This window comes from Mizuhopecten yessoensis, unplaced genomic scaffold, assembly GCF_002113885.1.
Source record: "Mizuhopecten yessoensis strain PY_sf001 unplaced genomic scaffold, ASM211388v2 scaffold8057, whole genome shotgun sequence".
Classification (NCBI taxonomy): domain Eukaryota; kingdom Metazoa; phylum Mollusca; class Bivalvia; order Pectinida; family Pectinidae; genus Mizuhopecten; species Mizuhopecten yessoensis.
Genome location: NW_018407357.1, coordinates 923094 through 949253, shown reverse-complemented (window position 1 = coordinate 949253; position 26160 = coordinate 923094). Strand labels below are relative to the sequence as shown.

General features: G+C 35.7%; 1 protein-coding gene across 2 annotated transcripts in view; it reads left to right on the top strand.

Annotated features, from left to right (window-relative positions):
- Positions 1-26160, top strand: part of LOC110454780 (dynein heavy chain 3, axonemal-like) — a 54374-nt gene that overhangs the window by 7513 nt on the left and 20701 nt on the right. For both annotated transcript variants that reach the window (XM_021504484.1, XM_021504483.1), the window contains exons 6-44: positions 2382-2571; positions 2934-3009; positions 3305-3424; positions 3616-3741; positions 4043-4238; positions 4685-4864; positions 5139-5275; positions 5548-5653; positions 5877-6055; positions 6340-6433; positions 7128-7218; positions 7454-7644; positions 7968-8199; positions 8481-8692; positions 9157-9248; positions 9584-9698; positions 9868-10038; positions 10392-10654; positions 12311-12512; positions 12797-13003; positions 13959-14073; positions 14293-14491; positions 14733-14841; positions 14970-15260; positions 15591-15682; positions 16684-16885; positions 17121-17273; positions 17640-17862; positions 18356-18486; positions 18837-19253; positions 19399-19560; positions 19673-19798; positions 20120-20277; positions 20737-20817; positions 22540-22723; positions 22892-23077; positions 23295-23521; positions 24706-24909; positions 25918-26045. In XM_021504484.1, coding sequence (XP_021360159.1) covers positions 2382-2571; positions 2934-3009; positions 3305-3424; positions 3616-3741; positions 4043-4238; positions 4685-4864; positions 5139-5275; positions 5548-5653; positions 5877-6055; positions 6340-6433; positions 7128-7218; positions 7454-7644; positions 7968-8199; positions 8481-8692; positions 9157-9248; positions 9584-9698; positions 9868-10038; positions 10392-10654; positions 12311-12512; positions 12797-13003; positions 13959-14073; positions 14293-14491; positions 14733-14841; positions 14970-15260; positions 15591-15682; positions 16684-16885; positions 17121-17273; positions 17640-17862; positions 18356-18486; positions 18837-19253; positions 19399-19560; positions 19673-19798; positions 20120-20277; positions 20737-20817; positions 22540-22723; positions 22892-23077; positions 23295-23521; positions 24706-24909; positions 25918-26045 — 6568 coding nt within the window. The remainder of the gene's footprint in view (positions 1-2381; positions 2572-2933; positions 3010-3304; positions 3425-3615; positions 3742-4042; positions 4239-4684; positions 4865-5138; positions 5276-5547; positions 5654-5876; positions 6056-6339; positions 6434-7127; positions 7219-7453; positions 7645-7967; positions 8200-8480; positions 8693-9156; positions 9249-9583; positions 9699-9867; positions 10039-10391; positions 10655-12310; positions 12513-12796; positions 13004-13958; positions 14074-14292; positions 14492-14732; positions 14842-14969; positions 15261-15590; positions 15683-16683; positions 16886-17120; positions 17274-17639; positions 17863-18355; positions 18487-18836; positions 19254-19398; positions 19561-19672; positions 19799-20119; positions 20278-20736; positions 20818-22539; positions 22724-22891; positions 23078-23294; positions 23522-24705; positions 24910-25917; positions 26046-26160) is intronic.

Genomic DNA, 26160 nt, shown 5'->3' with positions numbered 1-26160 from the left:
AAATGGCAAGGACTCAAGTCTTTACAAAATTATGGATCAGTCTAGAAGGAAACCTCATTTATATTATAAATGACTTAGCTAATGTATAGACATCTAAATAGCTTACAGACTATACTCACAATGAAAATTTCCAAATAAAATTTCCGTTGAAAATTCTGTTATCTGATTTCATTGCCTATTATTCCATAAAAAGTCTGTTGATATATGGTACCAGTAGTTAGGACATGATGGTGACCTCTGATGACAGATTATTTCTCTCTTGTTTTCTTTGGAGTCTAGCTCGCGCTCTTTATCAAGCTTCTCTGTGACTTCGCAGAGTCTAGCTTCCGTTAAATCTTTATCAAGCTTCTCTGTGACTTCGTAGAGTCTAGCTTTCGTTAAAATATTTTGAGAATAATTTGTTACTATTAGTAGGTTATAGAGTGAGTAGCCCCTGATACGCCAAATGTTTACAGTAGGTTTTAGTACTTGTTCTTTGCTTGCACATTCATATCTGTGTCTTAACTCAAGTAATAAACAGGTTAACTCTTTCATTGTGTGAAGTTATGTATAAATTCTGATTTCATGTTGTAACTGCCATAATATGAAATTACTGGTGATTATACTTGACTTTGATTAAAGATCTGCAGCTGTTTAAAAGTCAATTTAAAATGATAGTCTACCATCATAAGAGACCCCCCCTCCCTCTGTAAAGTCATATCCATGTATATAATGTGTGCTTGCCAATGTGTTTGGTCAACATTTTAACTTTCATTATATTCTAGGCATACCTGGTAGTTAAAATTCAAATACAATCATCAATGTTTTTTCTACTTCAATTTTACAACATCCTGTTCCTACAATACATGAATTGGGAAAATATAGGATTATTTCCTCATTTTTTCTTCAATTTGGGAAAAAAAGCACTTTCTTGCTTGGGGAATCAGCCTGTATTTGGCACTAAACTAGGTAAAAACATCACTGATCTATTCCATGTAACATCTTTTGCATACAGACCTGAACTGTTGTGAATTAAAAGTGTCAGACTTTAAAACCAACCTACTTGTATGTTAATTACCCATTGTTAACAAAGCTGTACTTGTAAACTTGTGTGAAATATATATTTGGAAATTGAAACGTTGTTTCACCCTCATTAAAAAAGAGTTAGAACTAGCTAAAAACCGATAACTGTAAAGTTACTTACCAGGTAGTACAGCACTCAATCAATCCAATCTTTTATCTTGTAGTGAATTGATGAATTGGCACACCCATTTTTGTTTGCAATTGACAAAAAATATACTAAAACTTCAATTAGGGTCATTATAATTTTGTGCAATATTAAAAGTATGAAACGCAATTAAATAAGATTACTGCTAAATATATATGTTTACAGTAATTATAGTTACATAAATCTATAGAGCTAAAATTATATAAAAGTAATAATGAACCAGGTTTGTAATGTACAGGTTTTCTACAGGGAACTAATAGAAAAAATAACATTGAAGTTTCAGGACTTTCTCCAAAATTGCGGTCTCCTAAAGTTTTGAAAATGGTTATCGATATAATAAAAGCCATTTTTGTTTTTATATTGTTACCTTACTGTAAGTATTTGAACGTATATAAATTTAAGATCTAATCGTCAGACAACAAGTATTGCACCGTCAAAGTCCAGATTAGCAAAGTCCTGTTTTTAATGGTCCACTGATTATTATCATTGGTTCTACTCTGAAAGATATAAAGAATATGAAAGGGTTAGAATGACACTATTACAAGGGTGTCCTATTTTACTCCTTGGTCCTGATTGTTTTTGTCCATCAACAGTACAATATTGATACACAACAGTACAATATTGATACACAACAGTGCAAAATTGATACACAACAGTACAATATTGATATACAACAGTACAATATTGATACACAACAGTACAATATTGATACACAACAGTACAATATTGATACACAACAGTACAATACTGATACACAACAATACAATATTGATACACAACATAACAATACTGATACACAACAGTACAATATTGATACACAACAGTACAATACTGATACACAACAATACAATATTGATACACAACAGTACAATAATGATACACAACAATACAATATTGATACACAACAGTACAATACTGATACACAACAGTACAATATTGATACACAACAGTACAATACTGATACACAACAATACAATATTGATACACAACAGTACAATACTGATACACAACAATACAATATTGATACACAACAGTACAATACTGATACACAACAATACAATATTGATACACAACAGTACAATACTGATACACAACAGTACAATATTGATACACAACAGTACAATACTGATACACAACAGTACAATACTGATGCATTTGGTTTGGTCTTTGACAGAGGTACTACTACTACATAGAGAAGGGTATCCGGCGAGAGATGCTGGCACAGCCTCATCCTGACACAATGAAGAATATCTGTGAGCTTGTACCAGCTCCCTTGTTGTCCAGCGTTGAACTGAAAGGCATGGTAGAGGATCTCTCAAATGAAGTCATCAATGACTACGAGTTCAGCATTCGCAAGACCATTGGTCAGTTAAACATATTTTGATATGGATATATCTATTATTCTTTTGCCTTTATTTGTGTTCTGATCAAAATCAAAAAAATTATACAAAAAATGTCATTGATAATGATATGAGTACAAAAATGAAAGCTTTTGAGAAAACCATGAAGGTTACATTTCAGTAAAGCTGTAATGTTAATAAAATATTTAGTTCTAGAGTATTTTGAGAGTTTGAAGAAAGGGTACATTCGAACAAAAAAACACCTGCTCCATCAATTATAGTTTAAATATTCTAAGATCTGATTTCTTGACAATAGCTGTTGGCTACTGTTTTGTATATCCATGGCTTGTATTTATAAACATGTACATGTCCTCTATTATTTACAGTGGACTATATCCTAAAAGATCCCACCGAGAAAGAAAGACTGCACATTGCATGGACCCCAAAACCATTTCAGAAGAGGTATTTTTGGGGGAAATTATCACTTTACCAAATCTATACACATGTAAACATGTAATTAAAGCAAAGTTCAGTTATTTGAAGATACTTGATTTCATAGAAGTTTTCTATAGCTTTTTGAATATAACAGATTTGAATAAGACAGCATATGTTGCTACTCTTTTCTCCAAAATGAATTACATTAGCAATGTGTCTTCTCTTACATTTGATTTCAATAGATCTTAGATCTTATATCAATAGATATCTTAGATATATGGGCAAGTAATTGCAAAACTTAAGGATGTTATATTTATGTTAGGATAATCCGGGCCCCAGTACCATGGCACTCCACCTATAGCGACATGAAGGGCTTCACCACGGAGCATCTGTTCATCACCAACCCACTCATGCTGGAGCTCCAGGAGGTCTGGTTTGACCAGTGAGTAGTTCATACGTTTTCACATGAGATCTTTTTAATATGAGTTCACATTGAATTAGGATTTCATTGTCACTATAATTTCCCATTTTGCACATTAATTAAGATGCATCTATGTATCGTATCATCAGGATTCATTTTGTTGGCTAGTTTATGGGACACATTGATAACACATGATATTTGAATGTTCCTAGGTTTAACAGTCTAAGATTTGTGAATCTTAAGGAACTTAGGGAGGCTGACCTACCCCTTCTCCCCAATGAGTTTGAATCCCTGGTAAAGAAACAATGCTGGGAGGCTCATGAAGTCCTCCGTAAAAGGTAAGTTATCACACCTCTGAAAGTCAATCCTCCCGAATGTATTCTTAATAGGGCGAACCGACCCACCTGTATCCAATGAGGACATTTATCCACGTTTCACTTGGTACGTTTGTCCGAGGTTGTGTGAAAATAATTGTTCCTTTGATATTTGATTTCACAAGAGACTCCAAGGTACAAAATTTTATGGAAATAAAATCTCACAAAATATAAACAATCTACAGTATTGATACAAAATTTTGCAAAGCTTTTTCTTTTAATTGTAATGTGTTGTAAATGATAACAAGCTGATATATTTTTGTAGCTGGATTCCCACTTGTGCGAAGATTTTTGTGGACAAGAACGATTTGTGGCAGGACCTGGTGCCACCCAATGACACAGACTCCACTCAGTTGGTGGAGGAGTTCTTCGCTTGTGTGGCGGCACTCATGTCAATACAGCTGCGATCCATGGTCATCAACTCCCTGGTAGACTTCCTGGAGTTCTTTGAAACTCACAAGGTACATATATGATGCTTTGGCCAGATTTGTATTTAGTATGATACTTCAGTAACGTTGTATTCATTCCATTTCTGTGAGTGCAAAATACCATTTAATTGACTGGTTATAGGCACAATAAATGTAATGTATATTAAGAAGATCACTTAGTGTATAGCACTCGTTCTGTTATACATGGTTATATGGTCATGAATGTTAATTGAAAATAAATTACCACTATTACACTTAATTATAATTACTTTGTGTCGTTGATATTTTACTAAATACAATAAACCATGTTGACTACAAATATATATGACTATTGCAGATTCTTGTTTATTATGTAGTCCCATTTGTGTCCTTTGTTCAGGAATTGTCTTGAGAATTTCAAACTCTGTAACAAACTGTCTGATAATATCAGTATTTGTACTTACTAGACCAGGAATCATACCAATGTGTTGATTTGTTAGGGAGGCAATGACTTTGGTGACACATTTGATGAGCTCCAGTATGTGACTGACCAAGTGATGATCATCAAGCTTAGAGTGGATGAACCAAGGATTCAGTTTGATCCTCCATTCAGGGAGATAAGGGACATCATTCTCCGATGTTTCTCGGAAATCATTGCTAGTGGAGAGGGTCTCACAAGGGTAGGTTTATTTTTCTCTTACCAGTCAATATATATTGTTTTGTACTTTGTTCAGTTTTCACAAATTGTTTACTGTATGTTTTCAATATTGATTTATTTCCAGTCTAAATGTTTGAAAAATGTAAGTTACAGTTCTTAGAATAATGTTTTATGTCTGAGTGTGGTGGTCAATGTAGTTAATACGTAGACCACTACGACCCTGTGCTGTTAGATTGTTGTTGTATGTAGGTAGGTTATAGTTAAGTGAGTGTTTACACCTGTTGTTTCCGGTACAGGTGGAGTGTGAGTTGTTCCCAGACATGCGTGCCCAGAGACTGCTGCTGAGGAGTGTGAAGATTGAAGAAACACTGGTCACAGACTATGTGGACAAGGCCATGGACATCTTCAAAATCAACACCACGGGACCCCAAAAGTGAGCGAATCTCATCAGGTTTAGATGAATGTCACGGTTATTGTTGGCCCCAGTCTCACGATAGTCTCACGGTTGTCATGATAGTTATGTCCCAGTCAAATTTAGTGTTATAAATGTTTGTATGCGAAATCAATGAAGATCAGGGGTAGAGATACCTTCAGAAAATTGGTACTGTTCTTCATATTGTGGTTGGTATAAATTTTTGGACATTTTATTATTTGAGCAAAGAAGCATTATTTAAGAGAATTTCACCGTACAATGTTTTTTTGTAGATACTTAAACACCTACAAGAAGTACTCTGACCTTCTGGACAACAAGGCAGATCAGGATGTAGCATCATTCCTTAGGGAAAAACACTCAATTGAGGCTTTCAAAAAGGTGTGTACCCTATATTTGTATATTAAAAAATTAATGTACAAACAGTAAGAGGTGGTCTGATGACAAAATTGGAGTACCCAGAGAAAGCCCATAAGGTCGGGCAGGTTACCACATGTTATTGTTATTATGATATTGCAAGTATGATTCATATTTAATTTAGTTATCATCTGAGAATGAATGTATGACATTGTTGAAAGTAATTTTTGTTTTGTTTTTACTCCAGAAAATCATCAGTTTCCAGGACTTGAAGGATGAGATTAGCCTGCTACGTATCACAGTACCACTTAGTATGTTCTGTTTGGATTGTGTCAACCTCAACAATGACCTGTGTGCACGAGCCATGAGGCTGAAAGAGAAGCTGGTCACATACCAAGTAGACGAAAACAGGGAACTCAACAGAGGGTAAGTTAGTACTGTCTCACCCTCTGGTTTTGGGGCTCATATGTCAGGGAAAGCAGTTAGTATCTGACTATCAGTGACAATTTTCATTGAGTGAATCTGCGGTACATTGATTGAATCAAATCTAATAAAATGGAAATTGTATTTTCTAAATAACAAGGCAAAAATGATGCAATATTTTAACTGATATCCAATGAATAAAAATAACATTCCTTGTTTTTTTCCTGTTGACATTTTATCAAAAAATCCAAACACTTTAATTCACTTGTAATGTCATCTGATTTCAGAATCTGTAAGCGTTATGATGAGATGGCTGACAAAGTCAGTGAGATTCCAGAGACAACCAAAGAACTAGTGGATAGCCAAGAGTACCTAAAAACGGTCAGTTCTTTGACTATATGTCATCTTCTAGGGAAAGGCTCACTTGTACGGCTAGTTGTCATTATAACATCACACTTCTGATTGGTAAACAGTAACTTGTCAGGATCTCTAAGACAAGAAAGCACAAGCTTTCAACACTCTCCCGGTGTCTCTGTAAAATGGTGAATGATATTCACCGACATTTGTCACATGTCCAACGATGGTCATCATCCTATGACAAAATACTCTGGTCAGTTGCCGCAAGCTCATATCTGCTTCCTGCTAAGGATGGGGGCTTGGCACTGGATTCATTTATGGCCTCAGATATTCCCTTTTTAAGGTGTTGGACATTTCGTCACATGACGATGTCCATAGCTGGTCACTTGACAAGTGTCGGTGATACACTTGTGAAACACAGCGGGAGGTTGTTGAAAGTTTGTGCTTTCTGGACTTTTACATCCTGACAGGTAGCTTATTACCAATAAAATTATAACAAAATCAGGTATCATCATATTTACCCAAAACACTGCATATTGATAGTAAGTTCATCAGTTTACATACAGTAGTAGTGAGTTAGAAATAAACATCTTTACATATATGGTTCAAAGACATGTGAAAGATTGATTTTTAAGACTGTATGTCAATAAAAACAGCGAGTTTTTATCTTTTTTTGTTATTTGAAGTCTTGATAGTCATGACATTTGTTTTTGTTTAGTCGTCAGATGTGACGGTGTACAAACTGAAAGACGAGATAGAGGATGCCACAAGTCGGCTCATGTTCCTGTTGGACTATGCCATCTTCCCATGTATGTATCTATTCTCCTTAGCTTTCCATTTTGTATTTCAATTCAAAGCTTGACAAGATGATGATTGCGTTTGTTAGAGTAACTAAAAGTATTTTAGTTCATAAGCAAGTCTGGGCTATTTCTTCCTTTATCTATTGACAATAATAGTGGTAAATAACTTGCTGAGCGAGTCTTTTTACATCACCTGGAACAGTTCCTCCTAACACGACTAAAACGTTGACTTTTATTTGTAAAGTGGAGGACACCAAGTTGAACAGTCTGGTGTTCCTGTGGCCTGATCACATCAAGTCTGTGTTTGAGTTGTCCCAGTCCAGGATCATCAACAAGCGTGACCATATTGAGGATGAGCTTAAGAGGAGGACACAAGCGTATGAAGAAAAACTCAATGATATGGTCAAGGAAGTAGAGTCCTTCAGGAAGAAAGAGGTAACTTTTATTTTACTTTTTACCGATTTTTTTTTATAAATAATTTTCCACTACATTTTCCTACCCTTAAGTTATAGATTTTCTCATATTTAGAATGAATGTGTATATTGCAATAAGTATGAGGACAGACCAGAGAGTACATTTGTGTTAGCTATATTGACAGCTAGGTCAAGGAAGTACATTAGACCTTACATAAAATCTTTTAGGCCAAGGCATTGGGCTAGTGGAATTGTACATCCCTGCTGAGTGAGTTATCCTTTTCTTGGCATTCGATGACTATGGTATAGTAATTGTTGGAGTAAATGAGTTTTGTGTGCTTACAGTTCCTCAGTGAGGAAGCCATGAGGACTAACACCGAACAGCTGGCAACTCTCACCACCAACCTGGAGGCTGCCCGAGATGAACTGGAGGGAATCAATGAGGAAGAACGGCTGCTGGAATGGGAGACAAGTGAATTCCCACAGTTAAAAACCATGTTCACCACCAAGGAACCATACGAAAAGCTATGGGGAACTGCATACACTTTCCACCAGAAACACGAGAAGTGGCTCAATGGTACAGTTTTCTTAACCTGTCAAATGAATAATTTAAAGGAAATTTTATAAAGTGACTTATGGAGTTCTAGACAGAATCCAAGATTTGACACTTTATGTGTTAAACGGTCTTATTTCCAGATATCACTGGCATATCAAAATATGTTTAACAACGGATGGGCTTACAACTGAACATGGGTATATTTCTAGTAAAATATGTAATAATTAATATTAAACTTCAAAACAAAACATTTGGACCTTTTCAGATCCCCTATTTCAGTTGCAACTATTCTCTTTTGACAGGTGCTTTCCAGGGCTTGAATGCCGAGGAGATTGAAACAGAAGTGACAGACATGTGGAGGACCATGTACAAACTGACCAAATCCTTTAACGATCAGGCAGGACCAAGGAGAATCGCTGATAACACCAAGAACAAGATTGATAAATTCAAACAACATCTTCCTATTCTGCAGACCATCTGTAATCCTGGTATCAGGGATCGTCACTGGGATTCTGTAAGTCCACTGTCTAACACTGCTGAAAAGTCTTAACCCTTAGGCTGCTATATTGATTTCTATGTAAACGGACACCACTGCTGAATTAATTATTGAAATTTAAATTAATTTACTTAATTTTTCAAATGTGCATAACTTGGAAAATATTTGTTATATGTGAAAAAAAGTTATATGAAAATTGTTCGTTGTTGTTTCTAGTTTATATTAACGTTTTCAATTCTAAAGTTACTTCAGTATTTACNCACTATAATTCTGCATATTGGTAAAATATTTACCGCTTGTGAACCTGGTACCACAAATTTTAAATTCCAGATAGTAAGAGATGCATTCAATGAATTATGTCTCATTTACCAGTATTAGGCTAGTTTTTGCTGACTTGGAGTCTTTCATTATAATCAAAAATATTATACGGATAGATAATTCTTTTCTACGTTTACATTTTTGGTTTGTTTTATCGTGTACAGATGAGCAAGATTGTTGGATTTGATCTGAAGCCCCAGACAGAGACTTCTCTCAACAATATGTTGGAGTACGGTCTCGGCAAACATCTCCAGAAGTAAGTACATCCTAATAATGGATATATTCAAAATGTCATTTACCTATTCAAACATCACCCTGCAGTTTGTATTATTTATTCCAGGCAGTGACGGGTATTGTGAACATATTAATGCAATCAAAATAAAGCCCAACATAATATGCACAGCATATTCACCCAATGACAGTTATGTCGCTGCATCAACACATCCCTGGGTCGAAGATCATCACTAAAATATAGACCTTTACAGTGTACGTGTTGGTAAAAGGGAACATTTTACATTAAAACAACAAATTGAGGAAGACTGGAGAAAGCATCTTTGTATAGTTGATTGTAACTCTGTCTTTGTGTTACAGACTGGAGGAGATTGGAGCTGCTGCAGCTAAGGAATTCTCTCTGGAGAAGGCTCTGGAGAAGATGAGCTTGGAGTGGAAGGATCAGTGCTTTGAACTCATTCCCTACAGAGAAACGGTAAACTTGGCAGCATCAAATATTGATAAATATCTATACATTAGCAAATACATTGTATTTTTTAGGTATAATTGATCACAGATCTAAATGTATATATATAAGAAACAAGAATGCGTTTTAATGTATACTGTACAGTATGTATAGTTATATGCCTCTTTACCGTTGACAGGGAGTGTGTATACTCGCGGCTCCAGATGAAATCCAGGTGTTACTGGATGACCACATCGTCAAGTCCCAGACAATGAGGGGCTCACCGTTCATCAAGCCTTTTGAGAATGAAATGAGGGAGTGGGAGGAGAAACTGGTCATGATGCAGGACATCCTGGATGAATGGCTCAAGGTACTGCCAATTCTCTTCATCGTCCAATATTTTAATTTTTCCTTCAAGCTTGTAGCATTTCGTTGGAATTGGATATCAAATTATTCTGCCAGACACATTTAAATATTTTGTACCTTTGTTACTCTTACATGGAAAAGTCTTTGAACGTACAACTCCAGATTGCATGGACTGGATTAATTCATGCAGTCTTGTATAATAATGTCTCCCTTTCGAATGAAAAGGAGACATATAGTATTGTTTTCATGGTTCTGGTCTGAGGGGTATCTTGTCATGATTTTGACCTGAAGGATGTCTCAATGTAAGTAACATTAACATATCTTCATATCTTCACCACTACCACTTGTGTTTATTAGTGCCAAGCCACCTGGCTGTACTTGGAGCCCATCTTCAGTTCTGAGGATATCCTGGCCCAGATGCCTGAGGAAGGCCGTAAATTTGGTATCGTGGACAACATCTGGCGAGATGTGATGGGAGAGGCCATTAAAGACAATCACTGTCTGGTTGCCACAGCCCAGAACAATATGTTGGGAAGACTGCGTGAATCAAATCGTCTCCTAGAGGAAATCCAGAAGGGACTGAATGCGTACTTGGAGAAAAAGCGTCTTTACTTTCCAAGGTTTGTTTAATATTTTTTCTGTCTTGTTCCATCCTGCTCTGATTCAGTTTCATCCCTCTACCAACTTCATTTCTTGACAAATTTTAGACAAAGTTTATACAAATATCAAGAATTCCTAAAAGAAGTTTTGTATTTCAAGGTTTCTTAATCAAGGTCACTGGAACTATGAATAGAAATTTGTCACACAATTCAGTGTCATCACTATAGGAACAGTAATTGCTTTGTCAGTGTATCCATGAGAGGAGGAGATTTTTTTTATTGTACATGATGTTTTATGAACCCCTCAACAAATTCAGTTTGTAATTACACTGTGTTGAAATTCCATGAAGTCCTTCCTACCCCTTTTGTTGACATTGGTCAAGGTTAAAGGGTCAAAGATCACAATTGACCTTCTTAGGGGCAGGAGTATATCTACATGAGGCCCGTTCACTTTTTTGCTCACCTGCCCAAAGGGCCATGTGAGCTTATGCCGTACTGCGGCATCCGTCGTCCGTCCGTCTGTTGTCCGTCAACTTTTTCTTTTGAACCACTTCTTCTGAAGAACTGGAGGACCTATAAGGCCATGATATTTGGCCAGTAGGTACCTGGAACGTAGTGCTATAAAGTTTCCTCATTAAAATGACCTTGACCTACTTTCAAGGTCACAGGGGTAAAATATGTTAAAAACTTTAAACAACAATATCCTAAGAAGGATTAACGTGACGCTACCACAATTGGTACAATTTTGACAGTTTTTTAGTGATCTTTAAAAATTCAGATCTTGTATCTGGAATGTTTCTTGATTCTTGACAAAGACTACCTATGGTGGTTCATTTTCAGGAAAAGATTTATATCTAAGTAATTTATTTTTGAAAATAGATCGCTAAACTCGGAGTGAGATTTCGTCCGTTTTTCGGCCGTAAATAATACCCAAATTGGTACACCATATCACAGGCTATGGAAATTGTTTATATTTCTACAAGTTGATGTGCCGATTACAACAAAATATATTGCTTTTATAGATACCACACTGAACTATAATTGTATATATTCACTTTTATATTATCCGAATATAAGGACCAGAAATCAACATTTAAACATGCTTATATTTAACCCCTTGAAAATCCTCCAAAGTTTCGTCGACGTACGTCGTTTTTACTGGTTTTCCGATATGTTTACTTTGAAGTCATCGTGTACTCTTAAAATGTTCCTGAAAACAAAACTATTCGGCAGAAATGCTGTTAAATGTCTATTTTGTTATACTGTTAATGGAAAATGCTCAAATTTAATTTTAAAGTACTATTCGAACAATTTTCTGACCGTGTACCAATTTGGGTAGTGTACCAATTGTGGTAGCGTGACGTTAGGTCTAGTGGGTATGTTATGTAGACTAGCTGTAGATATTTTTCTTAATTACAGTAATGAGGTCAAATGTCAACTTTAAGTGCTAGCCAGAGTCAAAGGTCAACGTGGGTTTAAAGCTTTAAAATTAAAATTTCAAACGACAATATCTTAAGAACCGTTTAAGAGATGTTAAAATGTCTTGTGTTCTTGTTATCAAATTTGGTCTGAAGTTACCTATATATCAGTTTCATGTAACAGAAGAAACAGGTGAGTGATACAGGCCCTCTGGGCCTCTTGTATTTTGATACATAATTTACTTTTGTTCCTGTTTAGGTTTTTCTTCCTCTCCAATGACGAGTTGTTAGAAATCCTGTCTGAGACCAAGGATCCAACAAGAGTACAGCCTCATCTGAAAAAATGTTTTGAGGGCATCAGTCGTTTGGACTTCTCAGAGACCCAAGAAATTCTTGGCATGATCTCTTCTGAAAATGAAACTGTTCCCTTCAATACTAAAATCATTCCAGCAAAAGCAAAGGTAAATATTGAGGAGAAAGTTAATATCTGTACCAGTATGTCACTATGGGATTCTATGATAAACCACATTTGGAATTAATTACGTTACTGTAAATCATTTTTATACCTTAGAAAAATAGATCTTTATGTAAATTCATAGAGTTCTTCACAAATTCAACACTAATGAATACTTGTTCATACACTGATTCATAGTACAGTACTTTGATAGGGTAGGTTACAGTTGTCAACCATGTTATATGAAGTGGATACTTTCTTTGTAATGATGTGAGAATTAACTTTGTACAGGGTATGGTTGAGAAGTGGCTGCTACAAGTGGAGGATGTGATGATCAGCAGTCTCAGAAAGGTTATCATAGAGTCATTAGCCGCCTACAAGACCACAATCAGAAATAACTGGGTGTTGGAGTGGGCAGGGCAGGTGGTCATATGTGCATCCTCAATCTATTGGACAACAGAGGTTTCAGAAGCCATGCTGTTGCCGGGAGGACTGAAGGTAGCTTACTGTCTATTAAAAGTCATGTACTGGGAGTGAAACCTTCTCAGAAATGGCGTCAATTTTCAACATTTCCTTTCAATCGTCAAAAATATACTTTCTACCTAAGATGAACAAGTAAATACACAGCATAAAGTAAATACACTGCAAAAGTAAATATACAGCAAAACTAAATACTCGGCAAAGGTAAATACACAAGAAGGTTAGTACATAGCAAAGGCAAATACATAGTAAACCTTAATACACTGCAAATGTATGTACATAGCAAAAGTAACTACACAATAAACACAAATACACAGCAGAACTACCAAGCAAATGTAAATACACAGCAAATGTAAATACACAGCAAACACAAATACACAGCAGAACTACCAAGCAAATGTAAATAACAGCAAATGTAAATACACAGCAAATGTAAATACACAGTTAACACAAATACACAGCAGAACTACCAAGCAAATGTAAATACACAGCAAATGTAAATACACAGCAAATGTAAATACAGCAAATGTAAATACACAGCAGAACTACCAAGCAAATGTAAATAACAGCAAATGTAAATACAGCAAATGTAAATACACAGCAGAACTACCAAGCAAATGTAAATACACAGCAAATGTAAATACACAGCAAATGTAAATACACAGCAAATGTAAATACACAGCAAATGTAAATAACAGAAAATGTAAATACACAGCAAAAGTGAAGACAAAGTGAAAGTCAGTTTATGTTATCATTACATCTCTCCTAGGTTGACTAACTACATACTTCCTAGTAATGACTTGACATTGTGTTGATGGCATCACAAAACAATTGTTCTTGTGTTTACAAGGTGTTGACTAGAATTTATACTACAAAATGACAACACAAAAGTATGTCAAAAACAGCATGATATATGAAAGGTGGATTGTCCTTACGTAATACGAAATTGATCACAATAATTTCTTCATTACAGAAATACCACCTGGTATGTAATGATCAGATATCTGACATTGTACAGCTTGTAAGAGGCAAATTGGAGACCGGCCACAGGGTTACCCTTGGGGCACTTACTGTCATTGATGTACATGGTAAGTTCTCATGTTACATTTCAATTATTTTGTGTGGAAAACATACGTGTGATATAATATTAACTGTTTGACAACAAAAATTGGATAGGCATTGTCATTTTACCCCCAGTTTTAAGTAACCTACTAATTTTAAAATGTTTATCTAAAATTTTGAAGTAAAAAATACTGTTTCTTATTTTTAATCAGAGCATTTATAATATTTTCTTTCTTCTCTTCTAGCTCGTGATGTTGTGGCAAAACTTGCCGAGGACAATGTGTCCAGTCCCAATGATTTTGATTGGCTAGCTCAGTTGCGGTACTACTGGGACAAGGATGACGTGGTTGTACGCATGATCACCACAGACACGGCTTATGGCTATGAGTATCTAGGCAACAGTGGCCGTTTGGTCATTACTCCCCTCACAGACAGATGTTACAGGTACACTTAGCCAAATTTATCTTAAATGGTCGGTATATTTTACTCAGTGAGTGAAAAATATAATGTTTACACGATTATACATTGAATCTTCGAATGTTAATGTTGTTTTTATCACTGTTTTAGACATTTAGCAGCTAATAAAAATTGAAATAAATCTATTCAAATTATATAAAAAAAAAATACTATTAATTTAAAGAAAAATATTTCCTTAAAATCCTTATTGATTATGACATGTTTATAGAACACTGATGGGAGCATTAAAGCTGAACCTGGGAGGTGCCCCGGAGGGACCAGCTGGAACAGGGAAAACGGAAACCTGCAAAGATCTGGCCAAAGCAGTGGCAAAACAGGTCAGTAGAGTTTACTTTCTACCCTAATGCAACTTTGTACAGTACTACATCGGCCGTAAAACTGTCTAATACACTTTTATGCAAGTAGAATAAAACTATTAATAATACTGCTGTCTGACATTTTACAGTGTGTGGTGTTTAACTGCTCTGATGGGTTGGACTTCAAAGCTATGGGAAAGTTCTTCAAAGGTTTGGCCCAAGCCGGGGCATGGGCTTGCTTTGACGAGTTCAACCGTATAGAACTGGAGGTATTGTCCGTGGTGGCCCAACAGATTGCCAGTATCCAGAATGCCATTGCAGCCCGTCTGAAGCGCTTCATGTTTGAGGGTACTGAACTGTCACTCAATCCCACCTGTACAATGTTTATCACCATGAACCCTGGTTATGCTGGACGTCAGGAATTACCTGATAATCTGAAAGTAAGTGAGATACATATATGCAGATAAACAGAACCAGGGCATATAAAGAAAACAGGTCCCTCCTTTGTATGTATATTTAATGACAGTTAATGTTTTGTCCATATTTTTTTCATATTAATTTCAACTGCTCCTAGAGGAAATCTTTTTATTGTTTGGCTGTTTGTGTACATTACTAGTAGTATTTGTAAAATTTATGAAGTGGATAGTTTTACAAGTCCAACTTAGGGACAGTTTAAGGAAATAGCAATTACATTTGTAAAAAATTATATTGATCTACAAAACAATGATTGTAAACAGAATATTTGCACTGCCCCTTATTCTGTATGACAGGTGTTGTTCAGGACTGTGGCTATGATGGTGCCCGACTATGGAATGATTGGAGAGATCTCGCTGTACTCCATGGGTTTTGTCGACGCTAGAAGGTAATGTTTTTAGCTCACTTAGAATTCTGTGTAAAGAATGTCTGTATCTATTTTTATGATACATTAATTCATTTTGAATAGTCAATATCAAGAAAAAAGTTTTTAATATTTTCGAAATTAAAGGGGCTGGTCGGGGAAAAAATGTCATATTTGCTAAAATGGCATACACATGTTTAAAATACCTTCTTATGAAATATACCGATTCAAATTTTGCCGAAATTCACTCCCTAAGAGTAAAAATTATATTATATTAAAGAAATCCTAAATCGTCACCTGACAGTCTAAATTTTACCGCATGCGCGTCATCAACAAGGCCAAATGTAAACATCGCGGCAAAAGAAAAAGATGCATGCAAAAGTCATGACAGGCACGAGGTATCAATACCGTTATATATAACAACAACATATAGGTAGGAATACTACACTTGCATCATACATGACCTTTGAAAACAATTATTTACATATTGTATTGCTGTCTTGTCTGCTAGTTGAGTCCGACATGGCTGATAGACGGCGTGCTATTGTTGTTTTCTTCACTGCCTCACTTTCGAAACAACCACGTGACATATATAAATAGATCTGCGCTAAATTTATGCGGGGCTTCCCCGAGATTTCAGTGGTCAAAACTGGACATTGCAAGCAGATCTCGACCATCATATTGCCGTGGTATAACTTTTAGAAGGCCAGAGAACACATTTAGACCCATTTATTTTGTAATATTTTCCCCGACCAGCCCCTTTAAGAAATGTAAATTATCTTTATATATAGGAATGCAATACAATCTTCATCAATATAGATAAAAACAAACCACATATTACATGCTGATTTAGTATGCTGTATGGTTTATCAAAATGCACCGTTGCTATGGGAAATAAACAAATTGTGATATCAACATTAAGTACCAATATCTCAGTTTGATAACATAATATTTGCCTTTTTTTTAACTTGTATAATTCAAGCTTCATTCAACAAGTATGTAACTTGGCTATACTCTTCTTCCAGTCTTGCCAACAAGATCGTCGCGACATACAAGTTGTGTTCTGAGCAGCTGTCCTCTCAGCATCATTATGATTACGGTATGAGGGCTGTCAAGTCTGTCCTCACCGCAGCTGGTAACCTCAAGCTCAAATACCTCGACCAGGATGAAGCTATCCTTCTTTTGAAGGCTATCATGGATGTTAACCTACCAAAGTTTTTGGCTCAGGTCGGTTGTCTTTTTCAAGGAAATCTATTACCATACTTTAAAATAGTGATTGTTTTAAACTGTTGTTAATTTAGAAAGCGAATATTGTTTACAATGTCAATGTAGTAAACACTAAGTGACTACTTATTTTGATATACCTTTAAAAGTATAAGGTTTTACTTGTTATATTTTAATAAGCTGAGATGTAATTTAGGGTTAGAAAATGAATTATTGTTTATTTTTGTTTTGTTTACAGGATGTACCTTTGTTTGAAGGAATAATTTCTGATCTGTTCCCTGGAATTGTATGTCCTAAGCCTGACTATGGTGCCTTTATGGACGCTCTGAAAGACAATACAGAGAAAATGAAACTACAGACTGTACCATGGTTTATTGAAAAGATTATACAGGTAGAATACATTGTATAATAGGATAAATGAAGATAAGCCAGCAAAAAGAATAGTGGATAAATTACAAACTCTGTCTTAAATGTAATAGTTATTGTTTGCAGTATTTGAAAAAGGTAGCAGTTAGGAATTAGGAAAAAATTCCAAATGCATATTTAGGTTTTTATACCTGATTAAATTTTTAACATAGGTTTCATGTTTTGCTGTTTTGATAAATAAGATACTGAAATAATAAGATATGAAATAAATTTCCATGTTTTTGTCTTTAGTACAGAATATGTGTAAATGCAGGTAAAATGAAAAATAACAGTACATGTACCTGCTATATCATACTGTTTGTTTATACAATAACACTGTTTGTGTTTACAGGTGTACGAGATGATCCTGGTACGTCATGGATTGATGGTGGTTGGTGAACCTCTTGGAGGGAAGACCAAAGGCTGGCAGGTTCTGGCCGCAGCCCTGAGCGACCTTCAAGCTATCGGGGCATTTGATGAGTTTAAGACAGTGTACAGAATCATCAACCCAAAGGCCATCACTATGGGTCAACTGTACGGGTGCTTTGATCCAGTATCACATGAATGGACTGATGGTAAACTCACCTTTTATATTGCTATTTAGTGATATTTTCCTGCCTATATTTAGAACCGAGAATATTTATTTCATAGGGTACAATGTTTTAGATTATGACATCAGAGTTATAGGATCAAACAAATAGTTTCAATATGATAACTCTTGAAGGACTGCTTTGATTTTCATGAAATTTTCTACACAAACACATATCAATTACCTGCTTTGATTTTGACCCAAATATAAAAATCAACTTGACCACTAGTGGGGGCAGGGGACAGATCTACCAGTGTGGACAACTTGACCACTAGTGGGGGCAGGGAACAGATCTACCAGTGTGGACAACTTGACCACTAGTGGGGGCAGGGGACAGATCTACCAGTGTGGACAACTTGACCACTAGTGGGGGCAGGGGACAGATCTACCAGTGTGGAAAACTTGACCACTAGTGGGGGCAGGGGACAGATCTACCAGTGTGGAATTCTTGTTTTAACAAAAATATGAATGTTTTCCAGGTGTCCTGGCCAACACATTTAGAGAGTATGCCAGTAACCCTAACACTGACAGGAAGTGGATTCTCTTTGATGGTCCTGTAGACGCTGTTTGGATTGAGAATATGAACACCGTATTGGATGATAACAAAAAGGTAAGTTAGTGAGAATGTTAAAAGAGGCATGTTGTTTAAGCAAATAAACGTCATATGATGGCAGGAGAATTTAGACTTTGACAGTTTTTCTTAGTCGAATGCTATATAAATATCATTTCCATACATTTATAAATCATTTACTTTTATCATGTACTCTGTCTAAGCTGAATTCGTCTGTACAGAGTTCTAGATTGTAAAGAAACTAATTTATTAATATTATAAATTGCCAAAACTATGGATGATTCAGAAAATATTCAGATTGAACAGAGTCCCGTTTAGACAGTGTGTAATATGGAAAATATGGATGCTATTTAGTCCTCTTGTTGATATCAATTTTAATGTCTGAACAGCTGTGTCTGATGAGTGGGGAGATCATTCAGATGAGCAACAAGATGAACCTGATATTTGAGCCTGCTGACCTGGAGCAGGCTTCACCAGCCACAGTTAGCAGGTGTGGTATGATCTACCTGGAACCCCATCAGATGGGCTGGCGACCATTCAAGAACTCCTACATGCAGCATGATCTGCCACAGAAGCTGTCCCAAGAAAATAAGGACCTTGTCAATGACTTGTTTGAGTGGCTCATTGACCCTTGTCTGTATTTCATCAACAAAAAGTGTAAGCTGTTTATACAAACATCCGACATGCACCTAGTGCAGTCCCAGATGAGGCTGTATTCGTGTCTGCTGGATGAGATCGCAGACTCCGTCAACAACCCACCAGTAGAGGGGGAAGAGGTTACCCGGGATATTCTCTCCAATCAGCAGGTAGGCTCAGTATCCAACTTATACACAAACACTTTTGACCATTTTTGTAAAAAAATCAAACTATTTTATCCTTGACAATCTGAAGTAAATTTTAACACTGTTAAGTGAATTATGAATTCTTACACACCAGTCTGATGATTTTCAGATCACCCTGTGGCTGCAAGGTCTGTTTGTATTCTCCCTCATCTGGACAGTCGGTGGCACCATAACGGGTGACAGCAGGAAAAAGTTTGATCAATACTTCCGCAATATCCTCAGTGGTACCGATGCTGACCATCCCAAACCTAAGAGCATCAAAATCACAAAGGTAAATAAACAACTGAAATTAGGTTATAAACATCTGAATTTACTATTGTAATCCAGAGAAAAATTACACTACCTGTCCTTGTATGATGTCAAATGCACTGTTCTAATTTCAGAGTAACATGATCCCAGAGAGGGCCACCATCTATGACTTCAGTTTTGAAAAGAAGGGTGGAGGAAACTGGGTTGACTGGTTAGACACTATTGATCGTGCTTCTATGACCATTGCTAATGATGCCAAGGTAAGTTAACTTTTACAGTACAATACATATAGCATTTAAACTTGTCTGCATACTTGTTGTCTATTTAAAAATACTATCACTAAGGTAGAAAATTTAAGCTGCATGAAACAGTTTTTGAATGAGACCTATAATTTTTAAATGCTTAAGTTATAGGTTTTTTGTTATACTTGCATGATGGAAAGTTTGCTTATTATTGGAATGATATTGAATAATACTTTTGACTTTATTGAAGAAAATAGTCAAAAATGAACAAACTCAAATATATGAGTTTAATTAACCATGTTTTTATTAGATTTTAAAAGCATGTTGGCTTGTTTCCAGGTGAGTGAGGTGACTGTGCCAACGGCTGAGACAGCCAGACAGACATTTTTCCTTGATACCTACCTCAAACATGAGCAGGCCATGCTGTTTGTTGGTCCTACTGGTACTGGTAAATCTGCCATCACTAACAACTACCTCCTGAGCCTGCCTAAGGATATGTAAGTATTACTTGACAACCAATTCACAAGACTAGTGCAATATCAAAAGGCAATGTTACTATAAATACATCAAGATTAACCTTCAACAGATATAGTTGTATGTCTACCTCAGCACCAGATGATTTCAGTAGGTCTTTATTTTCCTCAATAGTCTGTGATATGAATACAGTCTGTAAATTCTTTACTCCATCTATCTGTCAATGTGAATATCATGCTAAAATCAAAGGCAGTGAGTGGCGCAGCAGGAAATAAAAACTGGATTTGATCTAAGTGCCACACTTAAAAACATTCATACTGTAACAGTATAGAAAAAGAAATCATTTACTGATTTCTTAAATTCTAATTTCATATTCTAGGAATTCAGTAGTTTTGTTTTAATATTTTTGTTTGTAGTGTAGATAATAATTGAAATCGTTAACAACTTTAATAAAATTGTGAATTTTTTCAACCTATTTCCAGATATGTGGCTAACTGCATCAACTTCTCTGCCAGAACTTCAGCTAACCAGACACAGGACATTGTCATGTCAAAGTTGGACAGGTAAGTTGTATGGAGCTGCTTTTGTAGATTAAGTGATGGACTAGACTTTGACTGTAGATGTGTATATAGATTAAGTGATGGACTAGACTTGGACTGGAGCTGTTTATGTAGATTAAGTGATGGGGTAGACTTTGACTGTAGATGTGTATATAGATTAAGTGATGGACTAGACATTGACTGAAGCTGTTTACGTAGATTAAGTGATGGACTAGACTTTGACTGATGCTGTTTCTGTAGATTAAGTGATGGACTAGACTTTGACTGTAGATGTTTATATAGATTAAGTGATGGACTAGACATTGACTGAAGCTGTTTATGTATATTAAGTGATGGACTAGACTTTGACTGGAGCTGTTTATGTAGATTAAGTGATGGACTAGACTTTGACTAGAGCTGTTTGATATGTAGATTAAGTGATGGACTAGACTTTGACTTGAGCTGTTTATGAAGATTAAGTGATGGACTAGACTTTGACTAGAGCTGTTTGATATGTAGATTAAGTGATGGACTAGACTTTGACTGGAGCTTTTTATGTAGATTAAGTAATGGACTAGACTTTGACTGTAGATGTTAATGTATATTAAGTGATGGACTAGACTTTGACTAGAGCTGTTTGATATGTAGATTAAGTGATTGACTAGACTTTGACTGGAGCTGTTTATGTAGATTAAGTGATGGACTAGACTTTGACTGTAGATGTTAATGTATATTAAGTGATGGACTAGACTTTGACTTGAGCTGTTTATGAAGATTAAGTGATGGACTAGACTTTGACTAGATCTGTTTGATATGTAGATTAAGTGATGGACTAGACTTTGACTGAAGCTGTTTACGTAGATTAAGTGATGGACTAGACTTTGACTGGAGCTGTTTATGGAGAACAAGTGATGGACTAGACTTGGACTGGAGCTGTTTATGTAGATTAAGTGATGGACTAGACTTTGATTGGAACTGTTTATGTAGATTGAGTGATGGACTAGACTTTGACTGAAGCTGTTTATGTAGACTTTGACTGGAGCTGTTTATTTAGATTGAGTGATGGACTAGACTTTGACTGAGCTGTGGGGATATTCGTCATGCTTAAGCACTTATATTTAGCCTCCCATGGGTTCTCTTAAACTCATTTTCATATTTTGATTTGGTCCATTAGTTATATGTTATACTATAACAACACTTGCGTTGCACATATATCACTTCGGAGGCATCGTAAATGAAGCTAACCATGACAAGCTGAAAATGTAAAAACTACAATTTGTTTCAATAAAATGACAGTGTTTTAATGTTGTGCAACAAAATTAAAACAAAATGCACATGTTTTCACTCTAATTGATGTTGAAAATTACGTACATTGGTAGAAATAATGTTCATCTGCAGGTTATTACAATGTGCCGAAGATTAGGACCCACTACTAGAACCCATTGATTTGTATTGCTGTTACTGTTTTTCTGATATTGATGGTAAAAGTAAACAGCAAAATCAAGGCTACAGCGAAAATCTCCTTGTGCATGTATACCATTGTAGATTGTTTTATATATCAGCTGATCAAATGGTTATAGTCGAGGGTTCTAGTACAAAGGCAAATCAGCTCAAATCTCTTGTATGGTTAAAGATTACATTATAACAATCAGCTAAAGTGTCATCCATGGTTATAGATTTTACTATTATACTTTGTTCTTTATGAAATGGCAAAAATGAAAGATATTTTGATGATCTGTTGCACAGGAGGAGGAAGGGTGTGTTTGGTCCACCTATGGGGAAGAAATCGGTGGTGTTTGTTGATGATCTAAATATGCCTGGTAAGGAGAAGTACGGAGCACAGCCTCCCATTGAGTTACTGCGACAATGGATAGACCATGGGCATTGGTACGACAGGAAAGACACAACCAAAGTCTTCTTAACTGATGTGGTAAGATTCTGTTTCTACAGTTAATGTTTTCCTATATAAATATACACCCTAAAATTGTTATTCCCAAAAAACAGTTTACTTAAGAGTATAATTTGTTAGTGTGTTTTTTTTAGTGATATGCACTTTTCGCCAGTTTCACCTAAACCAACTTCTTTATACTTTTATTAGCTGTTTGTGGCGGCCATGGGTCCCCCTGGAGGAGGTCGTAATGACATTACCAGTCGGTTCACACGCCATCTCAATGTTACATCAATCGATGAGTTTGATGACAACACTATGGCCAGAATTTTCACCAATATCACTGACTGGCATTTTGGAAAAGGTTTTGATGGCTCATTTGTCAGAAATGGCAAGGTTTGTACTTTGGTATTTTTTATATCCTTTTTATGCTGATAAAGTTAAATCAAATTTGGGTGGACATTTTTTGTAATACTGCAATTGTATGTAGCTTATCAAATTAGATGTCTTAAATATGTCTATAAACCAACTAGAATTTAGTGTATTTTGATATGAAAATGGTATCTGACTTTGGATTAATTTTGATTATATGTGATTTTGTGTATTTGAACAGTTAATTGTAGCAGCCACAATGGGTGTGTATAAAAACGCTATTGAGAGTTTCCTGCCCACTCCATCAAAGAGTCACTATGTGTTTAACCTGCGTGACTTTGCTCGTGTGATTCGAGGAGTGCTACTAGTACCTCATACACATATGACTGAGACAGACAAGTTGTACCGATTGTGGATACATGAAGTGTACAGAGTATTCTATGACCGTCTCATTGACAACGAGGACCGGTTAGTATAATTACTGGAACACAAAATATCTATAAAATAACCATCTAGATGTTCTTTACAAATTGTAAAATTGTTTTTTTAAATAGCAAATTAAATCACCTTATGTTTCCATGGCAGCAATACATTCTGCTTTGGCATTTTGTTTCTTAAAGTTGAACAAATACCATGATCACGTTTATCACCCTATAGATATATATATCACGTGATCATGTTTATCTCTATATATATATATATATATCACGTGATCACGTTTACCACCCTATATATATATATATTTCACGTGACCATGTTTACCACCCTATAGATATATATCTCACATGATCACGTTTACCACCCGATATATATATATATATCACGGAACATGTTTACCACCCTATAGATATATATCTCACATGATCACGTTTACCACCCGATATATATATATATATCACGGAACATGTTTACCACCCTATAGATATATATTTCACGTGATCATGTTTACCACCCTATAGATATATATATCACATGATCACGTTTACCACCCGATATATATATATATATCACGGATCATGTTTACCACCCTATAGATATATATATCACGTGATCATGTTTACCACCCTATAGATATATATTTCACGTGATCATGTTTACCACCCTATAGATATATATATCACATGATCATGTTTACCACCCTACAGATATATATCACGTGATCATGTTTACCACCCTATAGATATATATTTCACATGATCATGTTTACCACCCTATAGATATATATATCACGTGATCATGTTTACCACCCTATAGATATATATATCACGGATCATGTTTACCACCCTAAATATATATATCACGTGATCATGTTTACCACCCTATAGATATATATATCACGTGATCATGTTTACCACCCTATATATATATATATCACATGATCATGTTTACCACCCTACAGATATATATCACGTGATCATGTTTACCACCCTATAGATATATATATCACGTGATCATGTTTACCACCCTAAAGATATATATATCGCGTGATCATGTTTATTACCCCTTATATCTGTTTTTATCCCCCAGTCGTGTTTACCGCCTATAAATCTTTATCACATGATTGTGTTATGGAGAGAAGAGAGAAAATGTTAACAATATACCTTTTTTGGGGGTGAATAAAGGAATTATCATTAGCTCCTTTTTTTCAACAGTGAGATGTTTTTCAATATTGTGAAGGAGCAATGTTCCAACCATTTTAAGACCAACATTGACAAACTGCTGGGTCATTTATCAAAGAGTGGATCCGTGGTGGACGACAACATCAGGAACTTGTTCTTTGGTGACTTCATGATACAGGAGAACAAAGTTTACGATGAAATCTCCGACTTCAAAGAGCTCTCGTCCATGATGGAATAGTAAGTGTTTATATGTTATTCAGTATGTAATCACTGAAGCTGATCATCTCCGTATTATCTCTTAATTATTGAAGAGAAAAGGTAATGTTTTACATTTTTAATCAGTGAAACATATCCTAAAAGATACAGTAAAACCCTGCTAGCTCTAATTACCTAGTATGTGGTTCAGATTAATAGTTCCTGGGAAACATGGTATTTAGTGACTGAGAATGGTATGAGATTATCAGGTATCATCTGTAAGGTTGGGAGAGACAATATATTGTGTAACAGCTCTGCTAGTAATTACCATGTTGTTGATAGTGTTGATTTATTATGTTAATAATAGACAGAAAGAGGAAGGTTTTTCAACATCAGCAGCATTTAATAAGATGTAAAACTGTTTTCATACATATATCTATATGTCACAACACCCCCTCCCCCCCCATTTCATTATGTCAAAATAATAAATTAAAGTTCACTGCTACATCACAGTGGAAGGTATATATGGGAATGACATGTTGTTCCTTATTGTTGGAAAAGGAAAGTCTCATACATGATTCTACTTCTGAGATTTTCCTAGCCATGCTGGAAGAAGGCTTGCCCATAATATTGATTGTTTGTGGAGGGAAAATGGAGAGTTGACAGCCAACCATTTTATGATGAATGTAAAAAAAAAATCAAAAACAATATATGATTTTCTTTGTTGTGTGTTGTCAGTGGTCATAGATATTGGCTTGCATGGCATGATTATTTATTTGTTTGATGTAATTATGATGATGAATATTTACCAGTTAAAAATCCCTAGCTGTGTTTACAGATTACTGATTTAATGATAAGCTCAATGGTCAATAGCCCAGAGATAGAGAATGTAGCTATACCTGTAATTTGTGTAAGATACAGTACCCTTGAAACCAAAGAGCTAGTGATGATGTACACGAGGAGGCGATTGTTGACTGGTAATATTGGACTGTCCACAGTTTCACTGTTTTTGTTATACAACTCACCATCACCTTACCTTACTTTGTGTAGTTATTTGGATGAGTACAACATGATCAGTAAGGCACCCATGCATCTTGTGATGTTCAAGTTTGCCATTGAACACATCTCCCGTGTGAGCCGAGTCCTGTTACAGGACAGTGGAAATGCTCTCCTAGTTGGTAAGTGTGAGGTAGCCCAGGTTCATCACCTACAGCATGAAAAAGCACCTGATGTCCAATGTTTGTTATAGGTTTTGTAATGTTAATGTAAATTTCAGTGCTGCTGTTATTGAAT